This window comes from Lepisma saccharinum, chromosome 1 (genome assembly GCF_977018435.1).
Source record: "Lepisma saccharinum chromosome 1, izLepSacc3.1, whole genome shotgun sequence".
NCBI classification, from domain to species: domain Eukaryota; kingdom Metazoa; phylum Arthropoda; class Insecta; order Zygentoma; family Lepismatidae; genus Lepisma; species Lepisma saccharinum.
The window spans coordinates 20,036,078-20,061,810 of NC_139229.1; the positions used below are offsets into that span (position 1 = coordinate 20,036,078).

Below are 25,733 nucleotides of genomic sequence, written 5' to 3' on the forward strand. Positions count from 1 at the left end.
AAAGTTATACATTGAAGGTAAATTTTTAAGGTATTCATATCATCAAAGATTTTAGAAAGCAGGAAACTTAATGAAAAAACATTTCAGAATTGTCATTTTATGCAAATTTTTTAGAGTATGTAACCCACATCAAACGAATTCCGAACTCTAAAAACTAGGAATCCCATATTGACGAAGTTAACCTATCAATTGGCCTTTTCCAGCAGGTTAATGATACACCTTTATTTAACAACTTGTGAATATAGTTCACATCAAAGATAAAAACTTATCTATGAATTACAAACTTGAAAATACATTCATTTAATAGAATAATGAAGATATTATACATATTTTAAGACATAACATGTAATTTTTGATAAAGGTAGAAAGTATTTTATCCTGTTTGAAGTAGGACGTAGTCTCAAAAACAAAAAAATGACAATCGAAAGGGTTGTTGTTTCAGTTTCCCAGGACTGGATGGAGCAGTTTTAGCTCTGTCCGGATTTTAAAACTAAATTTTTTGTATTATTTCTCAGGTTTCCACGTCGTATACAATCCTTCCAAGGTTAGTTGAAAGTATAAATGTAAATTTATAATGAATCTTTAAAAATTGAACAATGTCCACAAAAATGTTCGAAACACTAACCAATGTTACATTTAAAGATTTTTTTCTCTAGAATCTTCAACTGTAAATGTGCAACAGATACTTGAATATTCGAGTAAATTAATTGTTGTTTAAGAAATCTGTGTTAGAAATGTAAGGCTGAATAAGGCGAAAAGCATTGTAAATTCCCATAAGGGCAAACTAATACAGCTATACCATGCCGTGAAAGAATTTTAGTTTGGGCATTGACAATCAAACTACTATACAAAATCCCAAAAACCTTGGAAAAGAAAGGCATGAGAGAAGTAAATCTTCTGATATAGTCATTATTTAATTATTATTTATACTGATTTCAGTGAGCCTCAGTAAGAATCTCACACGGTTCTCCTATCAAAGGATTTTCTTGCTGCGATTTGGAGTATTATGTATTGTGGCATTGTAATGGATCCAATCTCTACGAGTGTGTCTTCAGTTACCTATTATACAGTCGAAAATGCATTGATTGATTTGGTTTATTTTACTTCGCTTTTCTTCCACTTTTGACTAATATCGAAGATGAGGATAAGGGATGATATGATGATAATGATGTTGGGACACTCACAAGAACACCCATGCCGGGATTCGAACCCAACACCTCAGGGTCATAGTGTCAAAAATGCATACACTACACCACATTGCATATTCCTACTTTCTAGAGGCATGTAAATTGTTTAAGCACCTTTGTCTATTGATAGCTCTTTATAAGGTCATTTTACATACCTGGCCTAAGACCAGAATTGCTAGATATTTACTCTTGTGAAAACTTAACATGTAACTCTCCGCTGATATTATGTATAATACTTGTAAACGTTAAGCATAAACATCAATAGCTATGTAGGTTTGCCAATTCCTTGTACAGTCACGGACACTTCTGGGTTGTAACAATCCCACTGACTTCCAATTATTAAACATGCAACAGTTAATCAAAATTATTGTAATAACTATTGAATCTTTGGTCATATTGATATTCTATTACATTAAATCACGCTTAAGCAACTATGACATCTGGAAGGTATTATCCTCTCCAACATATACACACACACACACGAAGAATTCTCAACCTCATACCTTGCTTAAATTAATTATCTTCTTGCCTGAAGAATCGCATGCAATTTGTGAATATATATATACATACACACACGCAGTATAAACAGGCTATGTCAAATACATACACAGCCAAGCTCCTTGGCGGAGTGGTTAGCACAGCGCGCTACGACGCCAGGGGTCCAGGGTTCGTTAAAACTATATATGATTAGTAGGGCCCGGGAGCTTATGTCCTATAAAACTGTAAAATATGTATGTAATTATGTCATAAAAATTGAAAAAATATGTCATAAAAATGCAGAAATATTTCCTGTGAAGACCAAAAATATTGTTGCACAACAGTACTTTCGAATTTCTCATTATACGGAAAGTCAGTATCTTCCACGGAGGATCGAGTAGGGTACGGGTGGAGTATTAAATGAAATCTGAAACTCTTTAACCGAAGAGTGTAAGGGGAAAATATTCAAACTCGTGCTTGCACAGCTATGAATTGTCCGCAGGATTTTAAAAAAAACGTAGTATTATTGTTCTTTACTAATTGATAAGAAAATACGGCATCTGTTTTTAATTTCTTCGTCCGTAATTGCCTTTTCCTGCCATCGATAATTAAACTATTCACTGCGCTAACGGCACGAAGAATAAATTATAAAATAACCGATTACATGGAAGAAAATTACGAAATTATACAGAAATGTGTCTGATTACGAGAAAATTGAAGAAATAAGTTGTAAAAACACAAAATTGGTAAAATATGTCAAAATATGCCTTATCAAGTTTGTCTATTTTGGCCTATTTTCATGTAAAGATCTCAAACAAGTATTCGATACGATGCCAAATAAAAAAAATATGTTATAATATCATTAAACCGTCTATGATGGTAATTTGTCTATTTTCCTAGTCAGAAGCACTGAAGCTAGCAAAAGGGCTAAACCAACTAATAGCGTTTCCATGAAATGTAAAGACCAATGGTAATATTATAATCAAGCGCAGCTCAGCACATCTTGTCTGCGGACACAACCCACGCAACCAATCCAACACTACAAGCAATGTAAATGTGTTATTAATTTCGCCGTGGCATCATCTCCTCGATCCACATATCATGTTCTGTCCTACATATCTCGAACAATGGTGTTTTCCATCTTTCATTTAAAAACAAAACTAATTTTACCGGAGTGGCTTCACCCGTGGGAAAATAGGATCGTATGACACACATATGTTCACTGCCATAAAAAAATAATTGAATTAACATCCGCTCTAGCATGTGATATTAACCAGATGTTTGATACGCAAGCCATCGCATTTCGTACTACATCAATTTCTGTTTAAAGTAATGGAAGAGCTGGAAGCGAGCTGTAAATTTTGAACCTGAGGTTGGCTATATGGATGCTTTGCTAATGGAAGCGAACCACATAAAAGATCACGTGTGTCTAAAAGCATATGTAGCCAGGATAGAATGTTCAATTTGCGTTCGTGGAATTTAGGATAGCCAATGTTCAATAAGCATTTAATTGATTAGCTATTTCAGAAAAATGATGAAAGCGTTGCATGCCCTATTCTTTACGGCTTCTTATTTCACTGCTTTAGTATATAAGCATTGGCGTAGCAACATATTGCGAGGCCGTAGGCGAGATGAGAATGTGAGGCCCTTCCTCGTCCGTTCTTTAGCCAAAAGCCTCGATGTATTGGGTGAACGCTTCAAACCTGGCTTCTAAATTTGATTTGATGTTATTTATCATCTGAATTTATCATAGCATTAAAATATTTTATTCTGAATAGATCTTCAGCATTTATTAAAGGCTCAATAATACTTTCATAGCGAATCATTTATTTTCTGCGAACAATGCCAGTTGAATGTAGTAGTTACTTTCTCTAGGACATTCTCGAGCTTCTGTTAATGCAGATTGAAATCCAGTTGTATTGTATTGTATTCTTCAATCCAAGCGCAGAATTTCTGAAGATGAGCTTAGGCGTTATATAAATGAATTTTTGCCAAAGCTTACTCAACAAGTATTTATTTTATTCATAGCTTATTTATAGTAGCGTATCTTCTAAGATCAGACGACTACCGCCCGGTTTATTTAAAATATTAAATATTTGACCAATTCATTCAAATTGTACGCTTAACTAGGCTTTAAAACGGATAAACAAAATATTGCATAGTGGAACCACCAGCAAATGAACCTGTGCAGACCCGCAACTCCTGTGCACCGTACTCCCGCGAGGAGGGGAGGCGGAGAGTGGAGCATGCTTCCTTATGGCTCGAGTTGAACGGATCGAGGAAAAGGTGAGCGAAGATTTTAGCCGAAGGTTCTTTTGTTTGTTGTCGCTCTATAGTTTCATTGCTCACCTAAATTGGCCTTTTCCATCTATGTTTCCTACTTCTATTTATTACATTTTTTGTAAGCCCAAATCGGACACAAGGCCCCTTCAGGTTCGAGGCCCCGGGCGGTCAACCACTCCCCCCACCCCTTGCTACGCCTCTGTATACAAACAAGTCAACCACAAACGTGGTGCAAGTAGATTCAAGAAAATGAAAAGTCTGATCTAATTTCTGATAATCTATGGCGCTGACTTTAATAAAATTTGGTAAAATTTACGTAAATTTTATTAATATGGATGTCCTACTTGGTGGAGTGAAAAGTGTCTTACTATGTATGTACTTCTAGTTGTGTGGCAAGATTTGCTCATATCCTCAACCTTAGGTTAGTTGGAGACATATGATTGAATGGTTCGGGTGTCACATGATTAATGCGTAGCTAATTTCAAAATCCTTTAACTACAGCACAATCCCACTACGAGACACTTTTTAGCATGCAGTTCAGCGCCTGAAGTGAATAATGTTAGCTGCGAGGATTATTGGTCGAGCCTTGGAGTTAGCTTGGGAGATATGCAGTGCTGTACTCCCAAACTTTTCAGAGGGTATACACCAAGTTTCTTCATATGTTAAGGGGAGACCACGTTTACATTAACTTTGGATTATAACTTAATTAAATATATTCATAAAATCATTAACGTCATTGATGGTGGAATATTACTGATGGCATAAATTAGGCATATTGCAATAGAAAAGGGATTTTGGTGTCTTCTCGATATTATGTTCCCGATCACGTGGAACCAGAAGTATTCGTCAGTAATATGCTCACTGGAGTAGCTACCAAATTACATAAATAAATATAACGAAATGAACATATTGCATCAGAAGGCATACTCTGATGAGTAGGTTAACTAGAGGTTATATGGAGCATACCGCCGTGTACCCTCGACTACAGCACTGTTCATATGGTTTAATATGGTGACAATGAGACAGCTGGGGTATAATCCCCCTCACTTAGAGCACTAGCACAAGTTTGTAAAACCAAATATTTCACTAATCAGTTACTAATATATCCTTCAAACCATGACTTTGGGAGTCGTTGCTACAGCTTGAGTAAGAGAGAGCAGTGAATGAATATCAAAAACTTAGCAGTGCGAAAATGCTACCACTATAATGCTACAACCATAGAAAATGTGCATAAGGTTACACAATTTTATTGGTTTAAAATTGACTATATCAAGATTATATGCGAAAAACTGTATTGGCATCTGATTATTTTATTGTGAATGTAAATATTATGTTGTGTGTATAATTTTGTTCTTTTTCATCAAGATGGCAGTTGCTGATACATTTTCATTGGAGCAACAATTCCATGCATATTCAAAATTCGGAGACATAAGAGGGACTGGAAACGCCATTTCCTTGGCACAAAGTGACAGGTGGCTGAAGCAAGCCAAGATTATTGACGGCAAAAAGGTTACAACCACAGACACCGCCATCAGTTTCTCCAAGTTCAGGTACATAAGAAGGGATTAACTTATTATCAGCTAGTGAACTCTTATACACCCTGTAGATACCATTGGCCAAAAGTGCGAAAACCTTTTTAAAAACTGTATGTGTAAAACTTTTTTGTTCACTTTATGCACAGATAAACTAATCGGGACTAGACTCACATTTAAAACTAGGTTCTGAGTCACCACGTGCCTTCACCCAGGGTCGAACCCGGAACCCCTTGAACACAAGACTTGTATTATAAAGTCTTATGGTTAATAACATCAGTCGTTTTCTAAGTAATACCTTAACATTATATAGGTATATAATTCAGTAGTGGCGATTGGGTGCCAAAACTGAGTGGGCAAGGACAATTTACTTCTTGGTAGACAAAGTTTAGCATTAAAGGACATAGTGCAGAGGAAAAAAGGGGGCAACTGCTCTGCTACACCCCTCTAATCTCCGCCACTACTAAGGGCAATATAAGTTCCCCAATTTCAATCAAATGGAAAATCTGTGGTAAATATTATTTAAAATTGTTAGTCATGGGCGACTTAGGAATAAATATCAATTGATAGAAACAATCATACAATCCTGGTTTCAGGATATAACAATTAATTTTTTGCATTCGCTGAGATTAATTTGTTTCAGGAGATTATTGTTTCCGATAACAGTAAATGTAGATTTATTTGAATTTAGAACTAAGCCATTTGATTCACACCAGTTGTTTATATTTTTCAAGTCTTGATTTAATAGTGTAATTACATTTTGTAAATTAAATATATCTGTAGATATATACAATTGCGTGTCATCGGCATAACAGTGCACATTACAATATTTCACTGACGTAATCAAATCAGCAGCTGGTAACGTGAATAATAAAAGACCCAGGATTGAACCCTGAGGGACGCCAGCATTCACTAGCAGAGGCGATGACAGTTTATTTGTTAATACACGCTGTTGCCTTCCATGGAGATACGTCTCGAACCATTTGAGTGCTATTGTAGCTTTGCAAGAAGTAGTTTATGTGGCAGCGTGTCAAAAGCTTTGCTGACGTCAAGTAAAACTAACATTGTTACATGGTATTTGTCCATTGCATGGAAAATATCGTCGGTCACTTTCAGGAGAGCGGTTTGCGTGCTATAGTGAGGACGAAAACCGGATTGTTGCGGGAGAAGAATGTTATAGTCACCAATGTACTTACGAACTTGATCGTTTACTATTTTTTCAATGATTTTTGAGAGTACAGGCAAAATACTAATGGGACGAATGTCATTTACAGAGCTCGGGTTCTGTTTCTTAGGTATGGGAATGACCTTTGCCTCCTTCCAAGAATGCGGGAAACCGCCTGTGATGAGGGAATAATTAATTATATGCGTTAATGGCGGAAGGATTTGGGGAAGTGAGAGTTTTATCATTTTTACAGATATGCCGTCAACTCTGGCCGCGTTCGATCGGATTTTGTACACGGATTTTCTGACAACGGATTCATCCACTTCATGAAAACTGAAACCAGCCGCACTCTCACTGAAACAGCCAGCGTAATAACGCTCACACTGCTGAGAAACATTCTCGTGGTTTATTTTCAAGTCGCGGCATACATTCACAAAGTGATTATTTAGCACATTAGCATCATTTAATGTGGGAGGAAGTTTCCCGATTTTGTTTTTACCACTATAACCCCAATTCCGCATGTGTTGCCATATGTGCTTCGAATCATTTGACGAATTTATGATATGTTCGAAATACGCTATTTTCTCTTGCCTTACGACCTATGTTGCGAAATTACGTAATCTCTTGTATTCGGTCCAATGTTGATAATTATTTTTCCTCTTAAATTTCAGTAGCTCGTTATCTCTTAATTTCATGATAAACTTAACATTTTCTGTTATAGAGGGTGCTTTTCTCTTAGTTTGGCGAACGGTTTTCAATGGAGCATGTTTATCAAACACCGCATTCAATTTTTCGGTGAAGAAACGCACTTTATCTTCAATATTTGCAAATTCTATTAACGTATTCCAATTTATTTTGCTTAGGTCGTTTTCGAGGCTGTCTTTCACTATCGCATTATAGTTCCTGTAAGTAACTATCGTGACCTTAGGCTTTGTATTGCTGAAACGCAGAGAGACATATGCCAAACAATGATCGGAGTTGCTGACTGGTACAGAGACGCCAGAATTTACAACATCACATAAGTTATTTACGAAGATCGGATCAATTAAGGTTTGAGTGTTATGCTTTATACGAGTGGGTTCTGTTAAGATTTGGGAGAGCTGGAACTGTTCAGCAAGTGACCGGACGGGTTCATTTTACTTTAAAAAAATCTACGTTTATGTCACCTAAGATCACTAAATGATGGACTTTGTGATATATATTTGATACAATATTTTCGATGATTGATAATTTGGAGTACAGAATATCACCGGGCCTATAAATGCCGCAGATGCCAATACTGCGTTGGCATTGCATTGGCAATTTCACAAGTGTATTCTGAAAATAAAAAAATGATTCAAACAAGGGCGCCAGCAGAGGGGGGCCATGGGGACACTTGCCCCCCCCCCCCTCCGGGGCTGAGATATCTGGAAAGACATTATACGTGTTTAATTCGAATGGCGAAAAGATGGACGAGGGGTGAAAGACAGCAGATTAAGTGGTCTCTAATTTATGATGCTTTGTGAGTACTTTCTTAACTGTGTGGGGAAAGCATCACCTCACGGCCCCCGTCCCCCCACTTTGAGTAATCTGTCCCCCTTAAGAAAAATCCTGCGGACGCCTTGAATTCAAAGGAATGATGGAAAGGGGATACAATAAAACAGATTATTAATATACCTAACAGGTATTTTGCCTGTGGCGTGCCCAAGGGAGGAGTTGGTGGGGACATAAATCCCTTTAGCACTGTATTCCTAAAAAAAAGAACGTCAAAGGCAGGAAAAGGTGTCAAAATGAGTGCAGACTACTATAAAAAGTACATGTAACACCCCATTTAGAAAATCTTGGCTGTAGTTTTCACTCCTCCCTACCTTACAAGGAGGAAATTCCTGGTCATACTCCCTTCTATACATCCAACCTACCTACATATACATAAAATGTCAACGTAAACATCTTACTTTTATACGGCTGTTAAATGCATACTTTTTCTCTTCGCTTCATGCAGGTCAAAAAACCTTACTTTCGCCGAATTCATGAAATTCGTCGAACAATTGGCAACTGATAAGAAGCTAAATGCTGACGAAGTCAAGAACAAGTTGATGTTTTGTGGACCACCAATGGCTACAGGAACGGTAACAAAATTATTAATTATTTATATTATAATAATTGGGGAGAAACATCCCCTGTGCATGTGATGGGAAGAGAGAGAGAGAAAGAAAAGAGTCAGTTCGTGGCAATTTTGTCCAGCAAAAATTATTTGAAAAGAAAATTAGGCTGACATCAGTCGAGGATCCACGGGGATAGGACCCCTCCAAACTGCCAGCATTTGAATATTATTATGCCTAATATTTTTTAAGACTCAGATGTATTTTTGTTTCCTATCACGAAGTTTAAAAGGCTCGAGAATACTTTCTTCAACTTTTGATATAAGCACTTTATGCAATAGAGCACAAAAGGGATCGAACCCTTGACCCCTTCAGACAATACGTTTCTTCTTATTCTTCTTGAGGCGCTACAACTTCATGTATTGAAAGTTTTGGCCTTCTCAACAACATCTCTCCACTTTTTCCTATCCCGGATGCTCTTCGTCCAATTCTTTACTTTCATGTCTTTCAGATCTTTAATTATTTCATCTTCCCATCGTTTCTTTGGCCTGCCTAAGGCTCGTGTCCCAAGTGGTTTCCATTTATATATTTCTCTTACTAATCTTTCATCAGACATACTATTTAAGTGCACAAACCATCTAAGTCTTTGTGGGGGATGAATAGTGTGTATTCTGGTATAGGGTGGTCAGTTGAGATCAGATCAGTGAGCAGAGAAATATCGACACTACTTGAGAGAGAGTGGTCTTTCTTCGCACGTCGGTCTCAAGGCCTGATGCAGGTCTGGCACCAAGGTCGATTCTCTCTACCTAAAAATTGACGTCAGTAAGAACAAGTTTACGTTCTTCTTCCATACGGCGAATCTTCGGAGAACATCAGCTTCTGGTTGAAACAGGTATTTTTCTTGCATCATGCTGAGACAATCTTAGGGAGACCTAAAGTCCAAATTAGTGTGTATTGTGTTAATTTGCCATTCTGTGCTATCCAGGTACAACCTCTCTCATGAGGATTAATCGCCAAGCGAGTATGAATGATGAGGAATGCAATCGCTACTCAAGGGACACCTGAAGGTCCCAGGTTAAGATCCCCGGGATCTTAAGGGAACGATACGACTGAACAACTGACCGAGACAACAACTGGCTGTTTTTCACTTAAGTTGCCATGCATAGTGCTGATAGTTTAGATACATTAAAGTGTTCACAAGAAACCTGTAAGTAAGTTATCTGTATATTAAGTTTGAGCTTGCCAATAGAAATTTGGTCAAGTTTTCGGTGTTACTAGTTCGATAGCTACTTTTGTGTACGAGTTTAGGTATTCGTAAATATACTAAATATTTCTAAAATACATGTAAACATATAAAATGTTATCATAAGATTTAATGATCTACCTTAGAATCAATATTTTAAGGCACTTAGAACCGCAAGTCAATAGTTTAGTTTTCTGACTGCCAAGGTGGATTGATTTAAATCAGGTTGATTTAAATCACTTTAAATAAATAATTTATAGAATAATGTACCTAATGATTTTGTAGGAATCAAAATCACTTTTGGTGAAAGTACATTAATCTCGTAATCATTTGATGGTGTTTATTAGGCTCTAGGAAAGGAAAAGAAAGGAAATAAAATATATATGTACTGATGGGGTGAAGCTCATACGAAAAGAAATATAATATGTAAACTGTAAAAATACTTAAATTTCTCTTGATTAAAAATACAATAATTTTTATAGGCAAAAATAGGAAACATTTTGTGTGGAAAAATATACAAAATATTAATGTTAAACTGTAAATAGTGTCATTATCATTGAACTGTAAATATACATGGACGCTGATATTTTGCAAACTATCATTTTAAAAAATCCAAAATTCAGCTACAAGGACTTTAAAAAATATTTCAAGTTCCAATTATAGAGTACATACAGAATGTTTTATTTTCACTGGCAGATAAGTTACTGGAATTATTATAGTTTCATTAACACGCTGAACAAACATTTCCATAGTAGGTTAATATATACAGTACAGAAACAAAAAATGTACATTTATATTTTTTTTAAATTTGCTTTAATTAAACTGTTCAAATATTTTATAGGGCCGTTCACTAGAAAAAGCCTTTCTATAAAAAAATATCTATATATATGGTTCGAAAAACCAGCAATTTTAAGTGTGTTTTTTTAAAAAAAATAAAAAATCATCAAAAATGATTTTTTTTTAAAAAATAAAAATCCTGATTCTTGTCCACCCTGCTGACTGGTAGCATATACAAATTTGCATACCCCAAACAACCTACCTTCCAAAATGAAGTATGCCCACTAAAGCAAAAAGCTTAATTCGCACGGTGCCAGTAACTAACATGTAGAATGATCTTCCACAGAAACCGTTGCGCATCGGTGCTGTTGATCGGTTGACCGATACGACCAAGTACACAGGAATACACAGGGAACGGTTTGACGAGACTGGACAAGGCAAAGGCAAGGAAGGCCGAGAAGATATCGTTGAAAAAGAAGGCTACGTGCAAGGCTACACGAACAAGGATACTTACGACGATCGAATGAAGGAAGAGAAGGCCACAGAGAGCAGCCAAAACCAGCAAAGCGAATGAACGAAATCCCACTAGCCAAATGCTTCCTCCAGTAACACCCAGACACCAACATCTCCGGTTCATACTTGCATTTTTTAAAAAATAAAGACAGCTTCTTACACCAAAAAGCATTGTTATTTTTGTATAATTCTAACTGAATGGCTCGGGTGTAAAACATGGTAAGTGACATTTTGGTCATTTCTGAGTTCATTAAGCAAAAAGGTTATTAGAAGCTATACTGTACATAAATTGTTTGCGTGTAGTGTTTACCAATTTCAGAAGGCTTCACTGAGTCCAATGCAAATTGTATGACATGGCAATTTCACTCGAAAATTGAAGGATGGCACATTTTACTTGGTAACTCAGAAATGACCAAACTGTCATTTATCATGTTTTACACTCTAGCCCTTCAATATTTTAACAGTAAATGAACTGAACTAGCTATATGAAATAGCTAACGGTACACAGAGAATGGACATTACAAACTTTGCATAGATATGTAGGTTTGGGAACTGTAAGAAGGCAAGAGGGTTACTTGGTAGCTCAGTGGTTCAGCGCTGACCTCAAAGATTCAGGTTCTATCTCTGGTTGAGATACAATTTGCACATAACTCTTTAGCAAGTTATAATTAGGACTGAACCGATGCCGATGTATCGGTATCGGCCGATAACAGTAGTATCGTTAGATTTTATTTACCGATATCGGTCGATATTTTTCCGAGGTTCTGATACCGCGCGATATTGTACGAATATATTGTGAAAAAAACTGTATTTTGTGACTATACTCTATCCTGGGAATATCTAGAGCAAGGTCGTGCATAATGGTAGAGAAGGGGAGGGAACTAGTGGGCGAAGCGCAATCCTGTTCTCTCTCACGGGTTCATTGGTCGAACCCTCTACAGTGATTAATTGCGCAGAGACTTGTTTTCTTCGCTCGCTCCAGAGATTTCAGGGACAAAGTATACATAAGAGCCTTTCTTGTACTCGTATTATGATATAATGTTTGAAAATTTTAAAGCAAAACTCTGGTAAATTCATACTTATAATTCGAATGGAATACACATCAACTAATATGAACCAATATTTTGAACAACCTTTACATGTTACAAAAGGCATCGGTATCGGTCGGAATCGGTACAAAGCGGATCAGCTCAGCCCTTGTTATAATACCTATATCATCTGCGTAGAGGCAGAAATAATAGTTTGGAATCTTCTAAAAGAAGTTAATGGCAACATTTCTGCTGTAGTTTCCAGTATATAATGTTGTTACACTTTTAAAAACCTAACAAGAATTTAAAAATCAAAACAACGCTGTTAATATACAAGAAAGTCGTATAAATTAAATAAAAACTATATGGTTAGCCTACATCTTACATACATTGCAACGAATATTATAGAACTGGTAACGTAGTATTTTTTTTTTTTGTGTGTGTGGTTTGGTCTCCGGAGTCTACCATGAACCATACTTTCAATTGTAAGGTTGGCACGGTAGCTCAGTGGTAGAATATAGGCACAGGATGCTAGAGACCCACCCATCTTCGATACCTGGTTGAGTTGTAATTTTCACATAACGAGTTTTTAATTAATTATATCAGCAACGTCTCTCACTCCCAAAATGTATGCATTAAGTTTCATCTTTAATGGATGTAGCTTCATCTTCCTTATGTGAGATCAACAATGTATTGAGAGGTTTAAGAACTGAATCAGAGTGGGAACGAAACTGTTGCAACATTATTAATATGAGATAAACTATTTAAAAAATTACAAAACGTCCACTGAGAATGTAAATGTTCTACGTCCATTTTTTCATTTTTTCAGGAGAGGAGAGACCTTTATAGTTTGACTATGTTATGTGGACCTTTGTCACCATTGCGCTGAAAGTTTATTTCATTGAAAAGGCTAATATATTGAAGCCTCTATAAAAATAAGTAGTTGTCTGATTAGATATATATGTTGTAATTAATTATTAAAATTTCAGACAGAACAACTGCACGCAACAATAACTTTGATTTGAGAGTGCGCCAGCAGTGGCGGCGATTGGGTTCCAAAACTGGAGGGGCAAAGACAGTTTACTATTCCTTGGTAGATAAGGTTTAGCATAGTGCGGGGGCAAAAGTGGCAACCCCCCGCCCCCTAATCGCCGTCACTTAGTGCCAGTATTTTATCTAACAGTTGCCATTCTGTAGCAAAGTAACATTAAAAAATTCAATCAATTAAAAAATTCAATTAATTAATTTGATTCCGCTGTTATTCAATTTTTTTTGCCTGTTAACAACAAAAGTAAGAATCGAAGTTCACTACTACATCTAAGCAGCTCTCAAAAGTTTCTGAGGTTAGAATGCAAGTGGTTTATCTCACACTCAGATGGCGCTTGTGGTTAGTTGAAGTAAATTGTCTAAGGTTTCTTTGGCTGTTGGAGTTTGAATTACCGTAGTGGCTTCTAAATTTTGTAGATGAACCCAAATGTAATATGGTCATGTAATATGTTGATACCAATATCAACATTGGTTGTATATAGGCATCAGACGATAGCAGAAATTAAGCAAAATTAAACGGAATCCGCTCTTATTGCTTTCAAGTATAGCTTCCCTATTATCCTCACGATGCTGGGTCAACACCAAATTCTTGCTCACAGTGTGGACAGAACCCGAAACAACATTGTACCAAAGACGTAACCTAGTATGAAAACCTCTAGAGCGTGTTGTGGGGAGTATCATACGACGACAAAACATGTGAAAATGAAGGAAGCATCTATGGCATCCTTACCATGTTACACAATGAGAGCTTCAAGATTTGAATAAAACGCCAGAAAAGCCGCTGACAACCTCTGCACCAGCATACGTAGAAAAATATTATTTAAAAACACGCAGGATGCAAGAGGAAAATTAATGAAATAGTCATGGGCAATTTGCCGAGCAATACTTTTGTATCGCGCTGTTCATTGATAATTTGAATTGAACAATTTGCTTGGTGATACTTATGCACACCTTGCACAGCCTATATTAACTTGAATTCAGATGTCAAATCATTCTAAACGAACATTATACATGTTCACATTCTGTCTTAAATTCCTTTATTTTTACTTGGATCGGGAAGATAGTAAAGCAAGAAATAACCAATCGCTACAAACAATTGCAGAATAATTCTAAATTAGTTCCAGTTTGCAATTTGGTTCGTTCCTCTGGCTAACTGTCATGAAGGTCAACACAAAAGAAAGAAAAAGACGATTACCCAAGTTTCACTGCGACAATAAATTCCGTAATTGACTTTTGACTTCCGAATATGTAGACAAAGATATAGAAAGGCACTAAAAAAAATTGCATTACCTTTCGGCGTGACTTACAAAACTAAATTTTCTGTATTATTTTGCTCCAGAGTTCTCACAGTAAGTTATATATCCATTAATTTATATTGTAAAACGATTACTACTTGTGTTTATGTGTGTCAATGTAGCTTTGAGCATTTCAGTTTGAAACTATAAGTTATCAATCAATACAAGTAGTCTATATCTTTTTTATAAAGAATGTAAATGTATAATCTGAAGATACATGCATGCTCTATGAAATTATAGACAATTGGCAATTTGTCTGGGAAGAAATGTGTATACATCATACATAAAGGCCTAACCTTGTTGAAAAGTGTGTCATTGAAAAATATCAGTTTTCGGATGGTAGTATGTCAATCATCTGTTGATTGTGTTGGGTAACAAAAAATGTTTGTTTTTTAATTATTTAACAAATGCAAATATTGCCCTTGTACATAAAAATCTTCATAAATATTTAAAGCTTTTCTATACATATAAATAGAAATTGTTTTACGTTGTATGTTACATATTCAGTGTGGTAAAGGATCGTACCAACACACTAGTAACAAAAACAGAGAAATATTACTTATATTAAAAATTAGTGATTTTTCGTCATCAACAGTTTCATTCGTTAGTCTTTCTTTCAATATGTCACTTCTCTTTTATAGAAGATTGACATATTTAATAGATGATTGATGCCCAACACATCCACGTTGATGTATTATCAATGATAAACTTATCTTAATAAGTTGATTCTAAACGCACAAGGCGAATAACACATTTTAAAATTATCTGATGTATCTTTTATGCAGTTTCAAATAACAGATTGTTTATTATTGGAGCAGCTGGCAATTACTGTGGTAATTACTTATATTAAAATATAATCTAGCGTGCAGTATGATGGTTTTTTTTTCTTGAAATTGGATAACTAAAAGAATAATCTTAGATTTGAGACAAACCTTCTTGACCCCGGCAGGTTAGGTTATGAATACCGATACATAGTAGCTTCTTGCAATGCACTATTATTACGCACACATGCAACTATTGAAATGAAGAAAATGTAGGGAGAAACTTTCAGAACTTCCTCCGCCTAGGAGGTCAAGTGCATTTAGTGACCGGCTCAGAATCTCACCCCCAAAGGTTCCTGGTTCAGTTTGGGCCTTAGTGTCTCAATTCAGACCTTAACTGTTGGATATACGGTTCTTTAGGTCTATCATCTGTTACTGGTAAGTTGCAATTTGAATATCTTGAGGAAAAATAATCATAGCATGCGTCCTAAACTAACCACGCAACTCGCTTAAAAAGCCATGTTGAAAATAAACTATTGCATATAGCTCCCCGGTGAATAGCTTCAGAGAACTTGAGATTAAATCAATATTGCAGGAGATCAAAGCAGAATGAATTCTGCCGGCGGTGATAAGATCAATTTCCTCTTTCCCATTGCCTTCAGGTCATCGATTTCAGAGTCCTTTATGCAAATCCTACCACCCACTCAACGGTGGCCAATTTTCAGAACAAATAACTTGATGCTGAAACTCAGGAAATTTTGATCAGTGCCATCGTTGAAGGTGTCTTTAATGCTATTCAGGAAGCAGTGGTGTGCCTAGAATGTTCGAAAGTAGGTGGTTTTATGTACTTCTTTCAGTAGGAATATTTGACAAAAGGGAGATTATGACCCCACCAGCTTCCCCTACCCCTCCCTGGGCAAGTGTCTGGAAGTGAGGTATAAAAAAAATATCCGTGGCCCAGTTCCTCGATCCATGGACGTCACAAGAAAGGAAAAAAATAAATGTCAGAAGTTGTACGAAAATATCAGTTGCTGATATATAAAGGATTATAAAAAAAATGTGGCATATCGAACTGAAGTATGGATTGTTTTCTTGTTTTCCTGCATTTTCTGCACTAGCAGTGGCGGCGATTGGGTTCCAAATCCGTGGGAGCAAGGTGCCAAAACTGGGGGCAAAGACAGTTTATTTCCCTTTGTTGATAAGATTTAGCACAGTGCGGGTGCAAAAGTGGCGAAAAGTGAGGGGGCAACTGCCCCCCTTGTCCCCCTAAGCGCCGCCACTGCGCACTAGAATATCTACGTGTGTCAATCACAAGGTAATAGCTCTACACTAGGAGAAACTTGATTGATTGATTTGGTTTATTTTACTTCGCTTTTCTGCCACTTTTGGCAAATCGCGAAGATGAGGATGATATGATGAAATTGATAAAGGGACTCAGGACAAACGCCCATGCTCGGGAACACTGGCGTCGTAGCGCGCTGTGCTAACCAATCAGCCACGGAAGTAGGGATCGGGACTGAAACAACCGAATTTTTTTTAAAAAAAACTGATTCCGACGTACTTTAAGTCTTCCTGAACCTGAACTAAAGCTCCAAAGGCAAGTTTCAGTCTCGCGTAAGTGAGCGCGGAGTATTGGTTGAATTTCGATTCGGACTGGAATTGGCTTCCATATAATTTCAGTTTCGGTACCCCGAACTGGTTTACTGCGAGGCACATAAACAGTTTACAGAAATTAAATTCTTGAGAGGAAGATTCAGTTCGGGAGTACCGAAATGTTTAAGTTCAGGTTATAGTTATCCGTTTACTTACCTGTTATTCTGTTTTGTTTCGTATTCTGTTTTGCTTGTAGGTGTCTGATGTCAGTGCTATCGGCCATCACCCCCTAACTCAAGGGGGTGATGTATCATCTAATAGATTGGTTTAAATAATTATTGTTTTGGTTAAATAACACAACTATTTATTTGGTCATATAATAGTTATAATAAATCGCGCAAAAAACATTCGTCAATATTATACCGAGATGGTAGGTATGTGCCGTAGGTACCATTAGGTTTACCTGTCAGTGCAAAATACGCTAATTATACCGAGCTGCGCACGCAGTAACACGATATTCGTCATTTTTGAAAACGGATAAAGGTAGGCATGCCAGAAGGTACCACTAGGTTTACCTGCTAGTGCAAAATACACTAATCAAACCGAGCTGCGCAGTAACACAATCATGGCCAATGAACTGGATTTTGGAAAACCGGAAGTTGATGGACGCCATATTGAAAAATATTACGTATTAAGTTAGAAAAGTGGAATTCGGTTTGATTATGGCATATGGTAAGTGGAACATTGTCAATGAACTGGATTTTGGAAAACCGGAAGTTGATTGACGCCATATTGAAAAATGTTACTTCTTAAGATAGATGGGTGAAATTTGAGTTGGTGGTAGCATATGTTAATTGGAGCATGGCCAATGAACTGGATTTAGGAAAATCGGAAGTTGATGGACGCCATATTGAAAAATGTTACTTAAGTTAGAGGACTGAAATTCGGTTTGATGATAGCATATGGTAAGTCAGCATGGCCAATGAATTGGATTTGTAGAACGGGATGTTTATGGACGTCATATTGAAAAATGTTATATCTTAAGATAGAGGGTTGAAATTCGGTTTGGTGGTAGCTTATCTGAGTTGGTAATTCCAATGATCTTTTTTTTTTTTTTTAGGAAAACTGGAAGTTGATGGACGCGATATTGAAAAATATTACGTATTAAGTTAGAAAAGTGAAATTCGGTTTGATTATGGCATATGGTAAGTGGAACATTGTCAATGAACTGGATTTTGGAAAATCGGAAGTTGATGGACACCATATTGAAAAATGTTACTTCCTAAGATAGAGAAGTGAAATTCGGTTTGATTGTAGCTTATGGTAATTGGAGCATGGCTAATGAACTGATTTTTTTTAAATCCGGAAGTTGATGGACGCCACATTGAAAGTTGGTCCTCCTTGTGAAATTCGATTTGATGATTGATTAATGTTTAATGGAAGACCGGAGCCGCGGTGCCATAGTCAGTCGATAGGACGTCTAAATGACAAGTCTGTGTCGGAATTTTGCCGGTCATGTCCCCCCGTAAAGCAGCTCCGTGGATAACCCAGCTTCAAATTAATGGGTACTTGGGGCAAGACGGTAGGAGCATGATGCTCATCATCTCACCTCCAAAATGGTCGAGATCGAGAATGTGTGGGGCTAAACCCAGCTGGAAAATTCTATTGGTTCCAATTGAAATTCCAATTGGATTGAATGGGTTTTAAATGGGATGAATTGGATTCTATTGGATGTCCAAAAAATGTATCGGAGTGAATTAGTTTCAATCGGAATCTCAACTGAAACCAATTGGAAATAAAGACAATTTCCAATAGGTGAATTGTATCCCATTGTAAGTTTGTATATATTGTAGAATCAATATGTTGAAAATTCATTTAATGAATCAAAGCATAGGAAGTTTAATTCTTGGCACCAAATTTCCTGTGATTCAGAAGTTCTTTGGAAAAACACCAAATTTGAACTTAGTTTTTTTCTGAATTCTATTGAATGCTACTGAAGTCAGATTAATCTTAATAAATAAGTAAAAATAACTCTTTCTTAAGAACTAACTCAACCTTAAAGCAGCTATAGTAGTTGGAATAAATATTAGTTCATTTTTTATTCAATATGGAATTTCTATGGTTAATATTATGTGTTTGTAATGCAATTGAAAAAAAATTAGCATTATTTTGATCAACTTGGTCGATCTCGACAGTGTTTTGTTTTTTATCACTTTTTGAAGTGTTGTGGGTCAGATTCTTTGTTTAACCTAAATTTTTGGCTGTTTTCGCATGTACGTACAATGCATTCGTTTTGGCTCTGGGCCGAGATAGCGCGTGACATGACGTGACATAGCGCAGATGCCGGCATTTTCGTCCCATAACGTCTCGCTTATTTACGCACATATCTTTAGCATGTAGACAATTATATTTGCATTGCATAACGAGTACTAACCTGTGTTATAAGAGTTGTTCAAAGTTGTTGCTATATCGGCCCAGAGCCACAACGAACTCACTGTACATAGGGAGAACAACATGCCATAGTCAAACCGAATTTCACTCCTTTATCTTAAGAAGTAACATTTTTCAAGATGGCATCTTCGATTTTCCTAAATCCAGTTCATTGACCATGCTCCAATTAACATAAGCTACCACTGAATCGAATTTCACTTCTCTATTTAAGAAGTAACATTTTTCAATATGGCGTCCATAAACTTTCCGTTCGGATCCAGTTCATTGGCCATGCTCCACTAACCATATGATATCATCAAACCGAATTCCAATCCTCTTTCTTAAATAGTAACAATTTTCAATATGGTGTCCATTAACTTCCGGTTTTCCAAAATCCAGATCATTGTCCATGCTCCAATTAACATAAGTTATCAACAAACCGAATTTCACCCATCTATCGTAAGAAGTAATATTTTTCAATATGGCCTACATTAACTTCCAGTTTTCCTAACTCATTTAAATTAGCATGTATATATTAGCATAAGCAATCATCATGCCGAATTTCACTTCTTTTATCTTGAAAGTAATATATTTCAACACCATAATCATTACCTCACATCCAAATACCTTAGAATTTCAAATTCCTGTTTTTTATTATATTGCACACTCCACCTTTCTGGTACATCGAAAGTTGAACTGATTAATTATCTCTGGTAGTTTGGTCAATTTCTGTTCGCTCGAACCAATATTCGCCTCCGCCGTGGCGTAGACTGTAATCTCGGACCGAAATGTCAAACTGCTTTCCCCGAGACTGGTTTCTGAAGTGGTGCGAACCAGATCTCTTTCGCACGAGGTTCGTCTGGCCGGAGCAGAAACTGCCCGAGTTAATTCGAGTTCGAGTCGAAATTACCTTTCCGATTTCGGTTCGCAGCGCCGAACTAGAACTGATATTGCGAGGAGTGATTCAGTCTGACCCGAACCAGAACTCGAACTGAAATGGATTTCAGTCGCGATCCCTGCACGAAGTCTGCGCTGGAAGTAACTAGCACCGTCAACGTCATCAGTGTTTCAGACAAGAGATTCCATTGCGGTAGCACTGACTAGTGTGTGAATTAACGGGGGGGGGGGTGCTTGGGATCCCCCCCATAAAAGATCTTATCCCTGGCAAGAGAAAATTATTTTTATCCCTACCAGGAATGTTTTATCCCCCTCAAAGAAAATGGATTTGAAAGCATATAGGTGTAACAATTCCTAACTATGTAACAAATACAGTTGAAAAACTATTCTTTCATTCTAATGATCCAGTCATCAAAGATTTCCCTGCCAAAAAGCATCCAGTCTTTGAGATGAAAGAAGTGACCAACCTCACCGGATTTACTCAAGTTCCATCGCTTCTCGATCCATCGCCTCTCGAAAAGTGGACGTGGCCTGTCCCGATCCATCGCTCCTGGTAAGGAAAGTGTTTTTTCTGGGTCAGGTGTTTCCGATCCATCGCTTCCGAAAATAAGGAAACGAGCACTCACAGAATGTATATAAAACAGCTGTTATCATTGCTTTCAAAATCTATCATCATAACTTTACGTTCCCACGCAGGCATAACCGATTTAGTTAGTGAAAAAAAGTTTCATGTAACTCTCTTTTACCTAACCTAACCTAACCTATCCTGACCCGGAAAAAACACTTTCGTTATCAGGAGCTATGGATCGGGACAAACCACGCCCACTTTTCGTGAAGCGATGGAACGAGAAGACACCACTCACCGAGCAGAGCTAACAGCAGGCTGATTTCAGCTTAAGAACTTTTCGTGACACACTGCTGATAATTTACATGTATCAAAGTGTTCACTTGTAGGTAGATTAGATCGATGTTACGTTTGAATTTGGAAATAGTATTTTGGTCAAGATTTCCGTGATATTAGTTCGATAGTTCTTTTTGCATACGAATTCGGGTTTGCTTAGGATGTAAATATACTGTTTCTAAATTATGTATAAATGTCATAAGCTGTAATGAGCTAGGTTAGAAGCAATGCTACTTAGAACTGCAAGGCAATGATTTAGCTTACTGACTGGAAATATATGTATACAAATTTGCATACCCCCAAAAAAACACTTCCAGAAATGAAATCACAAATACGTCATTGATTGGGCATCCCCCCCAAAGCAAAAGGCTTAATTCGCAAAGTGGCACTGACAGGGTTCCTCACAGGCAAAACAGTGGAAGCGATAAATCAGGCGCCACCAGGGTTATCTCGGTAGATCAGTTAGTAGGGCCCAAGCCCTGGTTGAGTCTTTTCGCTGAAATGTCTACATAGTATACGTATATGCTCGTGCCAAATAATAAGTCTTCATAACAGACTAATCGTTTCGAAACGGCTAATAAATTGCACAAATTATCACGAAAATGCATGGAGTTCAATGGGGGTATTTTGAATGTACAGGTGGTACATCGCTAAAAGGGTACCTGGGGTGAACTTCAAAAATTTCAAATAGTAAAAGGGGACAAGTGATACATTGCTCGATAGGTCTTAATTTCAAACAACTGTATTTCACTGCATAATCGTCGCACCCTGTTTTGTTTTTTCACTTCAAAAATTTGTTTGTAACCTTCCACCGGGTAATCGGTGCGTTAGATAACGAACAAAATGATAGCGACGCAGAATCATGGGACAAACTGTGCTAACCACTCCGCCACGGAGGTCGGCATCAAATAATTTATTTCTCAAGTTGCTAAATCCTTTTTTTCTCTTATCGATAGGATGGCTACCTTGCAGCAGCAATTCGCAGCATTCTCCAAGTTTGGTGATTCCAGATCAGACGGCACCGTCATCAACCTAACTCAAAGCGACAAATGGCTGAAGCAGGCCAATGTAGTTGATGGAAAGAAAGTTACAACCAACGACACGTGCATATGCTTCTCCAAATTCAAGTATGAACAAATTACGTATCTAGCTTTACTTAAGCATTAATCACGAAGCATCTATTGCCAACTTCACTAATGTTACTGAGGGCAATATACTCTGTGATCAGAAGTATCCGGACACCCACCTGAAAATAAAGTACAAGTTTGGGCAACTCTCCATCGGGAACACTGACAGTCAATACAGTGTTGACCCACCCTTATGCTTGATGACAGCGTGAACTCTCACAGGCATACTTTCAATCAGGTGCCGGAAGGTTTCCTGAGGAATGGCAGCCCGTTCCTCGCAGAGCGCCAAAATGAGAAGAGGTATTGATGTGGATCGGTGTGGACTTGCACGAAGTTGGCATTCCAAAACTTCCCAGAGATGTTCTATGGGATTCAAATCATGAATCTGCGCAGGCCAGTCCATTAGTGGGACGTTGTTGTCGTCAAACCACTCCCCCAAAAGCCCTGCAGTATGGACGGGTGCTCGGTCGTGTTGAAAGACACAATGGTCATCCCCGAACTGGTCTTCGACGGTAGGCAGCATGAAAGCAGTTAAAATGTTAACGTAAGCTTGTGCCGTGACATTGCCATGTAAAGCAACAAGGGGGGCAAGCCCCTTCCAGGAGAAACATGACCACACTGTAACCCCGCCACCTCCGAATTTCACTGTCGGCACTATACAGGCTGGTAGATGTCGTTCACCAGGCATTCGCCACACCCACACCCTACCATCGGATCGCCACATTGTGTACTGTTATTCCTCACTCCACACAACGGTTTTCCACTGTTCTATGGTCCAGTTTCGACGCTTCTTGCACCACACGAGGTGCGTTTGGGATTTGTCTGTGTGATGTTTGACTTATGGGCAGCTGCTTGGCCATAGAAACCAAGTTGCTGCACCTTGCGCCAAACAATAATGGTGCTTGGAGTAGATCCTGATGCAGTTCAGAATTCCTGTGTGACGGTGGCGATGGATGATTGACGATAATGCTGTACGACCCTCTTCAACACTCGATGGTATCTGGAGGTCAACATGGGAGGTTGGCCTGCACGCTTTTGGGTTGTACACATCCCTTCACTATAACATTGGAAAAAGTGGACAGAGGGATGTTTAGGAGGGTGGAAATCTTACACACAGACTTCCTACACAAGTGGCACCCAACCAACTGACCACGTTGAAAGTCTGTGAGTTCCTCAGACCATCTCATACTGCTGTCCCACACTGTCTGCATACTACTGAGTTCGCTGACTATGTGTTCCACGCGGTAGATGGCAGTACTGTGTCGCCCTCTATGAAAACACACGTTTCGCGGTGTGTCCGGATACTTTTGATCACATAGAGTATGGGCCTAAATGGAAACCTTAAGCTGTGTCCAGATAGCTGCTGCACACGCTGTTAATAATTGTTAATAAAGCTCCCATTATTAACAATGTGACTGGCCACACAGGAGTTGTGTATCCTACATACGCTATATCGCTACCGTAGATTAGGTAAACCCAACCACCAGTACTTTTCCTTCTGACAAGTTAAGTCCCGATATGCGCAGATCGCTGCGGAGCACTTCCTATTACGTCATCATCCCCACCACTCTTCTACGTACTAGTCTGGCGTTGAGAGTACGAGTGGTACCAACTCAGCAAAATTAAGCTAAAACAAATATGACAAACTATTTTTACTGTGTGGATTTACCGTGCCGGCTCATGTCAGTTTATCAGTGGTTCATTTGATTTAATCCGGTCTTTGAAAATGCGTGCGGTGCGCGGATCGTAAACTGTAGTATTACGCACGCGCGTTAAGGATTATAACGAAAAGAAAAACTTCTGGGCGAATGACTTCATTTTCTGAATACGACATCGAGTAGACGCCTGGTTATTTTTAAAATAAAAAAAAGGCCGAGTGGGGTGGGGGTTCTTTTGTTTATCGTACAACAAGCACTACGAGAAGGCAATCTGATAACACGCTTGCCTGTGTTCTTTTTTTTAAGCATTGAAATGTTCTTGCTCTTTACTCTTGGCTGCATATTTTTGAAAAGCAAAAATCAAATCATGCCGGGTCCAACGAAATCCACAATCTGCTCTGGAAAGCCCCTTAGAGGACAGGCCAGATAAATTGTTTACAATGTTGCAACATATTTGCGAAATCAGAAGGAGTTACATAAACATAAGTACTATAATACAAGTATAATGAGTATAATGTTGTCGAGTCCACAAGCGCCGCCACGGGAGTATCTAAATGGATGGTTTCTCAAGTTTTAAAAGAATTGGATTGGATTGCTTTGTTGTTTTAAGTCCACTTTATGCACAGTAAGGCTAATCGGGACTGGACCTACAGTTTAAAGTGGGATCCGAACCACTATGTGCCTCCACCAGGAATCGAACCGGGGACCCCTTGGTTACAAGGCGACGACGCTACCACTGCGCCATCGGGGACACCAAGTTTTAAAAGAAGGAAAAGAGTCGTTGGCGAAAGGTGAGCTGAATTTCTGTACTCCGACAAATAGAAAACAGCCCAGGAAAAAGCGAATACAAATTTCGTTGAAAATCCTCGGACCATTCTGCTCCCTCCAGGTTGTAACACTGCGAACCAACGTCGCTGCAGAGAATGGAGAGGGGAAATGTTGTGCGAGATGCGCAACAGCTATTTGCAGCGTCTTGTTTTTAAACTTGTCAAGTTATAGTAGCTATAACCACTGGCATACCCAGTATTTCTTTCCGGAGGGGGGTGGAATTGTAAATGTGGATATTGCATATCTGCGTTATAGGGATTGGGATGCACTATAAAATATTTCATAATTACCATATTTTAACCTGTCTTAAAAGTTGTTCAAAGGCAAAAAATTGAAATTGGCCATTTTAAGGCAGGGTTCAGTTACCGCTTTGGTTTTCCTGTGTTCTTTACTGCGTTCATTTGAAAATGTTGATTTTCTTAAAATTTCGGGAGGGACTACAGCCCCATCTTTCCCCCTTCCCTTCCACAGCCAGTGCCTACAACATATGTTTGTTGAAATCCAACGATGCAAAAATAACGATCCGTGAACAGTTTGTGGTGGATCAAACTGATTCGGATTTATTCGAAAATAGTTTTTTGTTTTTTTTAACTCGACTTCCATCTTCGCGTAGCTGTTTTATCAAATGAAGAAATTCACCAACCTTGGGGGTTCTTTTAAAATTCATGTCGGGTACCTACTTTCCAAGTAACGAAAGGAACAAAAGCAAGTGATTGTCAGAATCTCGGACAGAACTGACGAGTTTCGTAGAGTCCAGCGCAGATAATTCTGCCGTGCGATGCGCGAAACAACTAAAGAAGCAGTGTTGCTAATGGAGCAGATAGAAAAATCGCTGCAGTGCGCCGATGCACAGCTGTTACGTACAACAATAAAATTAGAGAATTCAGGTCTATCTAAAGTTGAGTTTTAA

At 38.0% G+C, this 25,733-nt stretch overlaps 2 protein-coding genes across 3 annotated transcripts in view; both read left to right on the top strand.

Moving 5' to 3' along the window:
* Nucleotides 1-371: 371 nt before the first annotated feature.
* On the top strand, nucleotides 372-11,419 carry LOC145985856 (tubulin polymerization-promoting protein homolog). Its single transcript, XM_083119999.1, has 4 exons — nucleotides 372-544; nucleotides 5,313-5,497; nucleotides 8,626-8,752; nucleotides 11,092-11,419. The coding sequence occupies exons 2-4, from the start codon at nucleotides 5,313-5,315 to the stop codon at nucleotides 11,317-11,319; spliced, it is 540 nt and encodes a 179-aa protein (XP_082976125.1). The 5' UTR covers nucleotides 372-544; the 3' UTR covers nucleotides 11,320-11,419.
* Nucleotides 11,420-14,553: 3,134 nt separating this feature from the next.
* LOC145985932 (tubulin polymerization-promoting protein homolog) overlaps nucleotides 14,554-25,733 on the top strand; it is a 40,087-nt gene continuing 28,907 nt past the window's right edge. For both annotated transcript variants that reach the window (XM_083120108.1, XM_083120183.1), the window contains exons 1-2: nucleotides 14,554-14,682; nucleotides 22,167-22,337. In XM_083120108.1, the coding sequence (XP_082976234.1) occupies nucleotides 22,168-22,337 (170 nt within the window). In that variant the 5' untranslated portion in view covers nucleotides 14,554-14,682; nucleotide 22,167. The remainder of the gene's footprint in view (nucleotides 14,683-22,166; nucleotides 22,338-25,733) is intronic.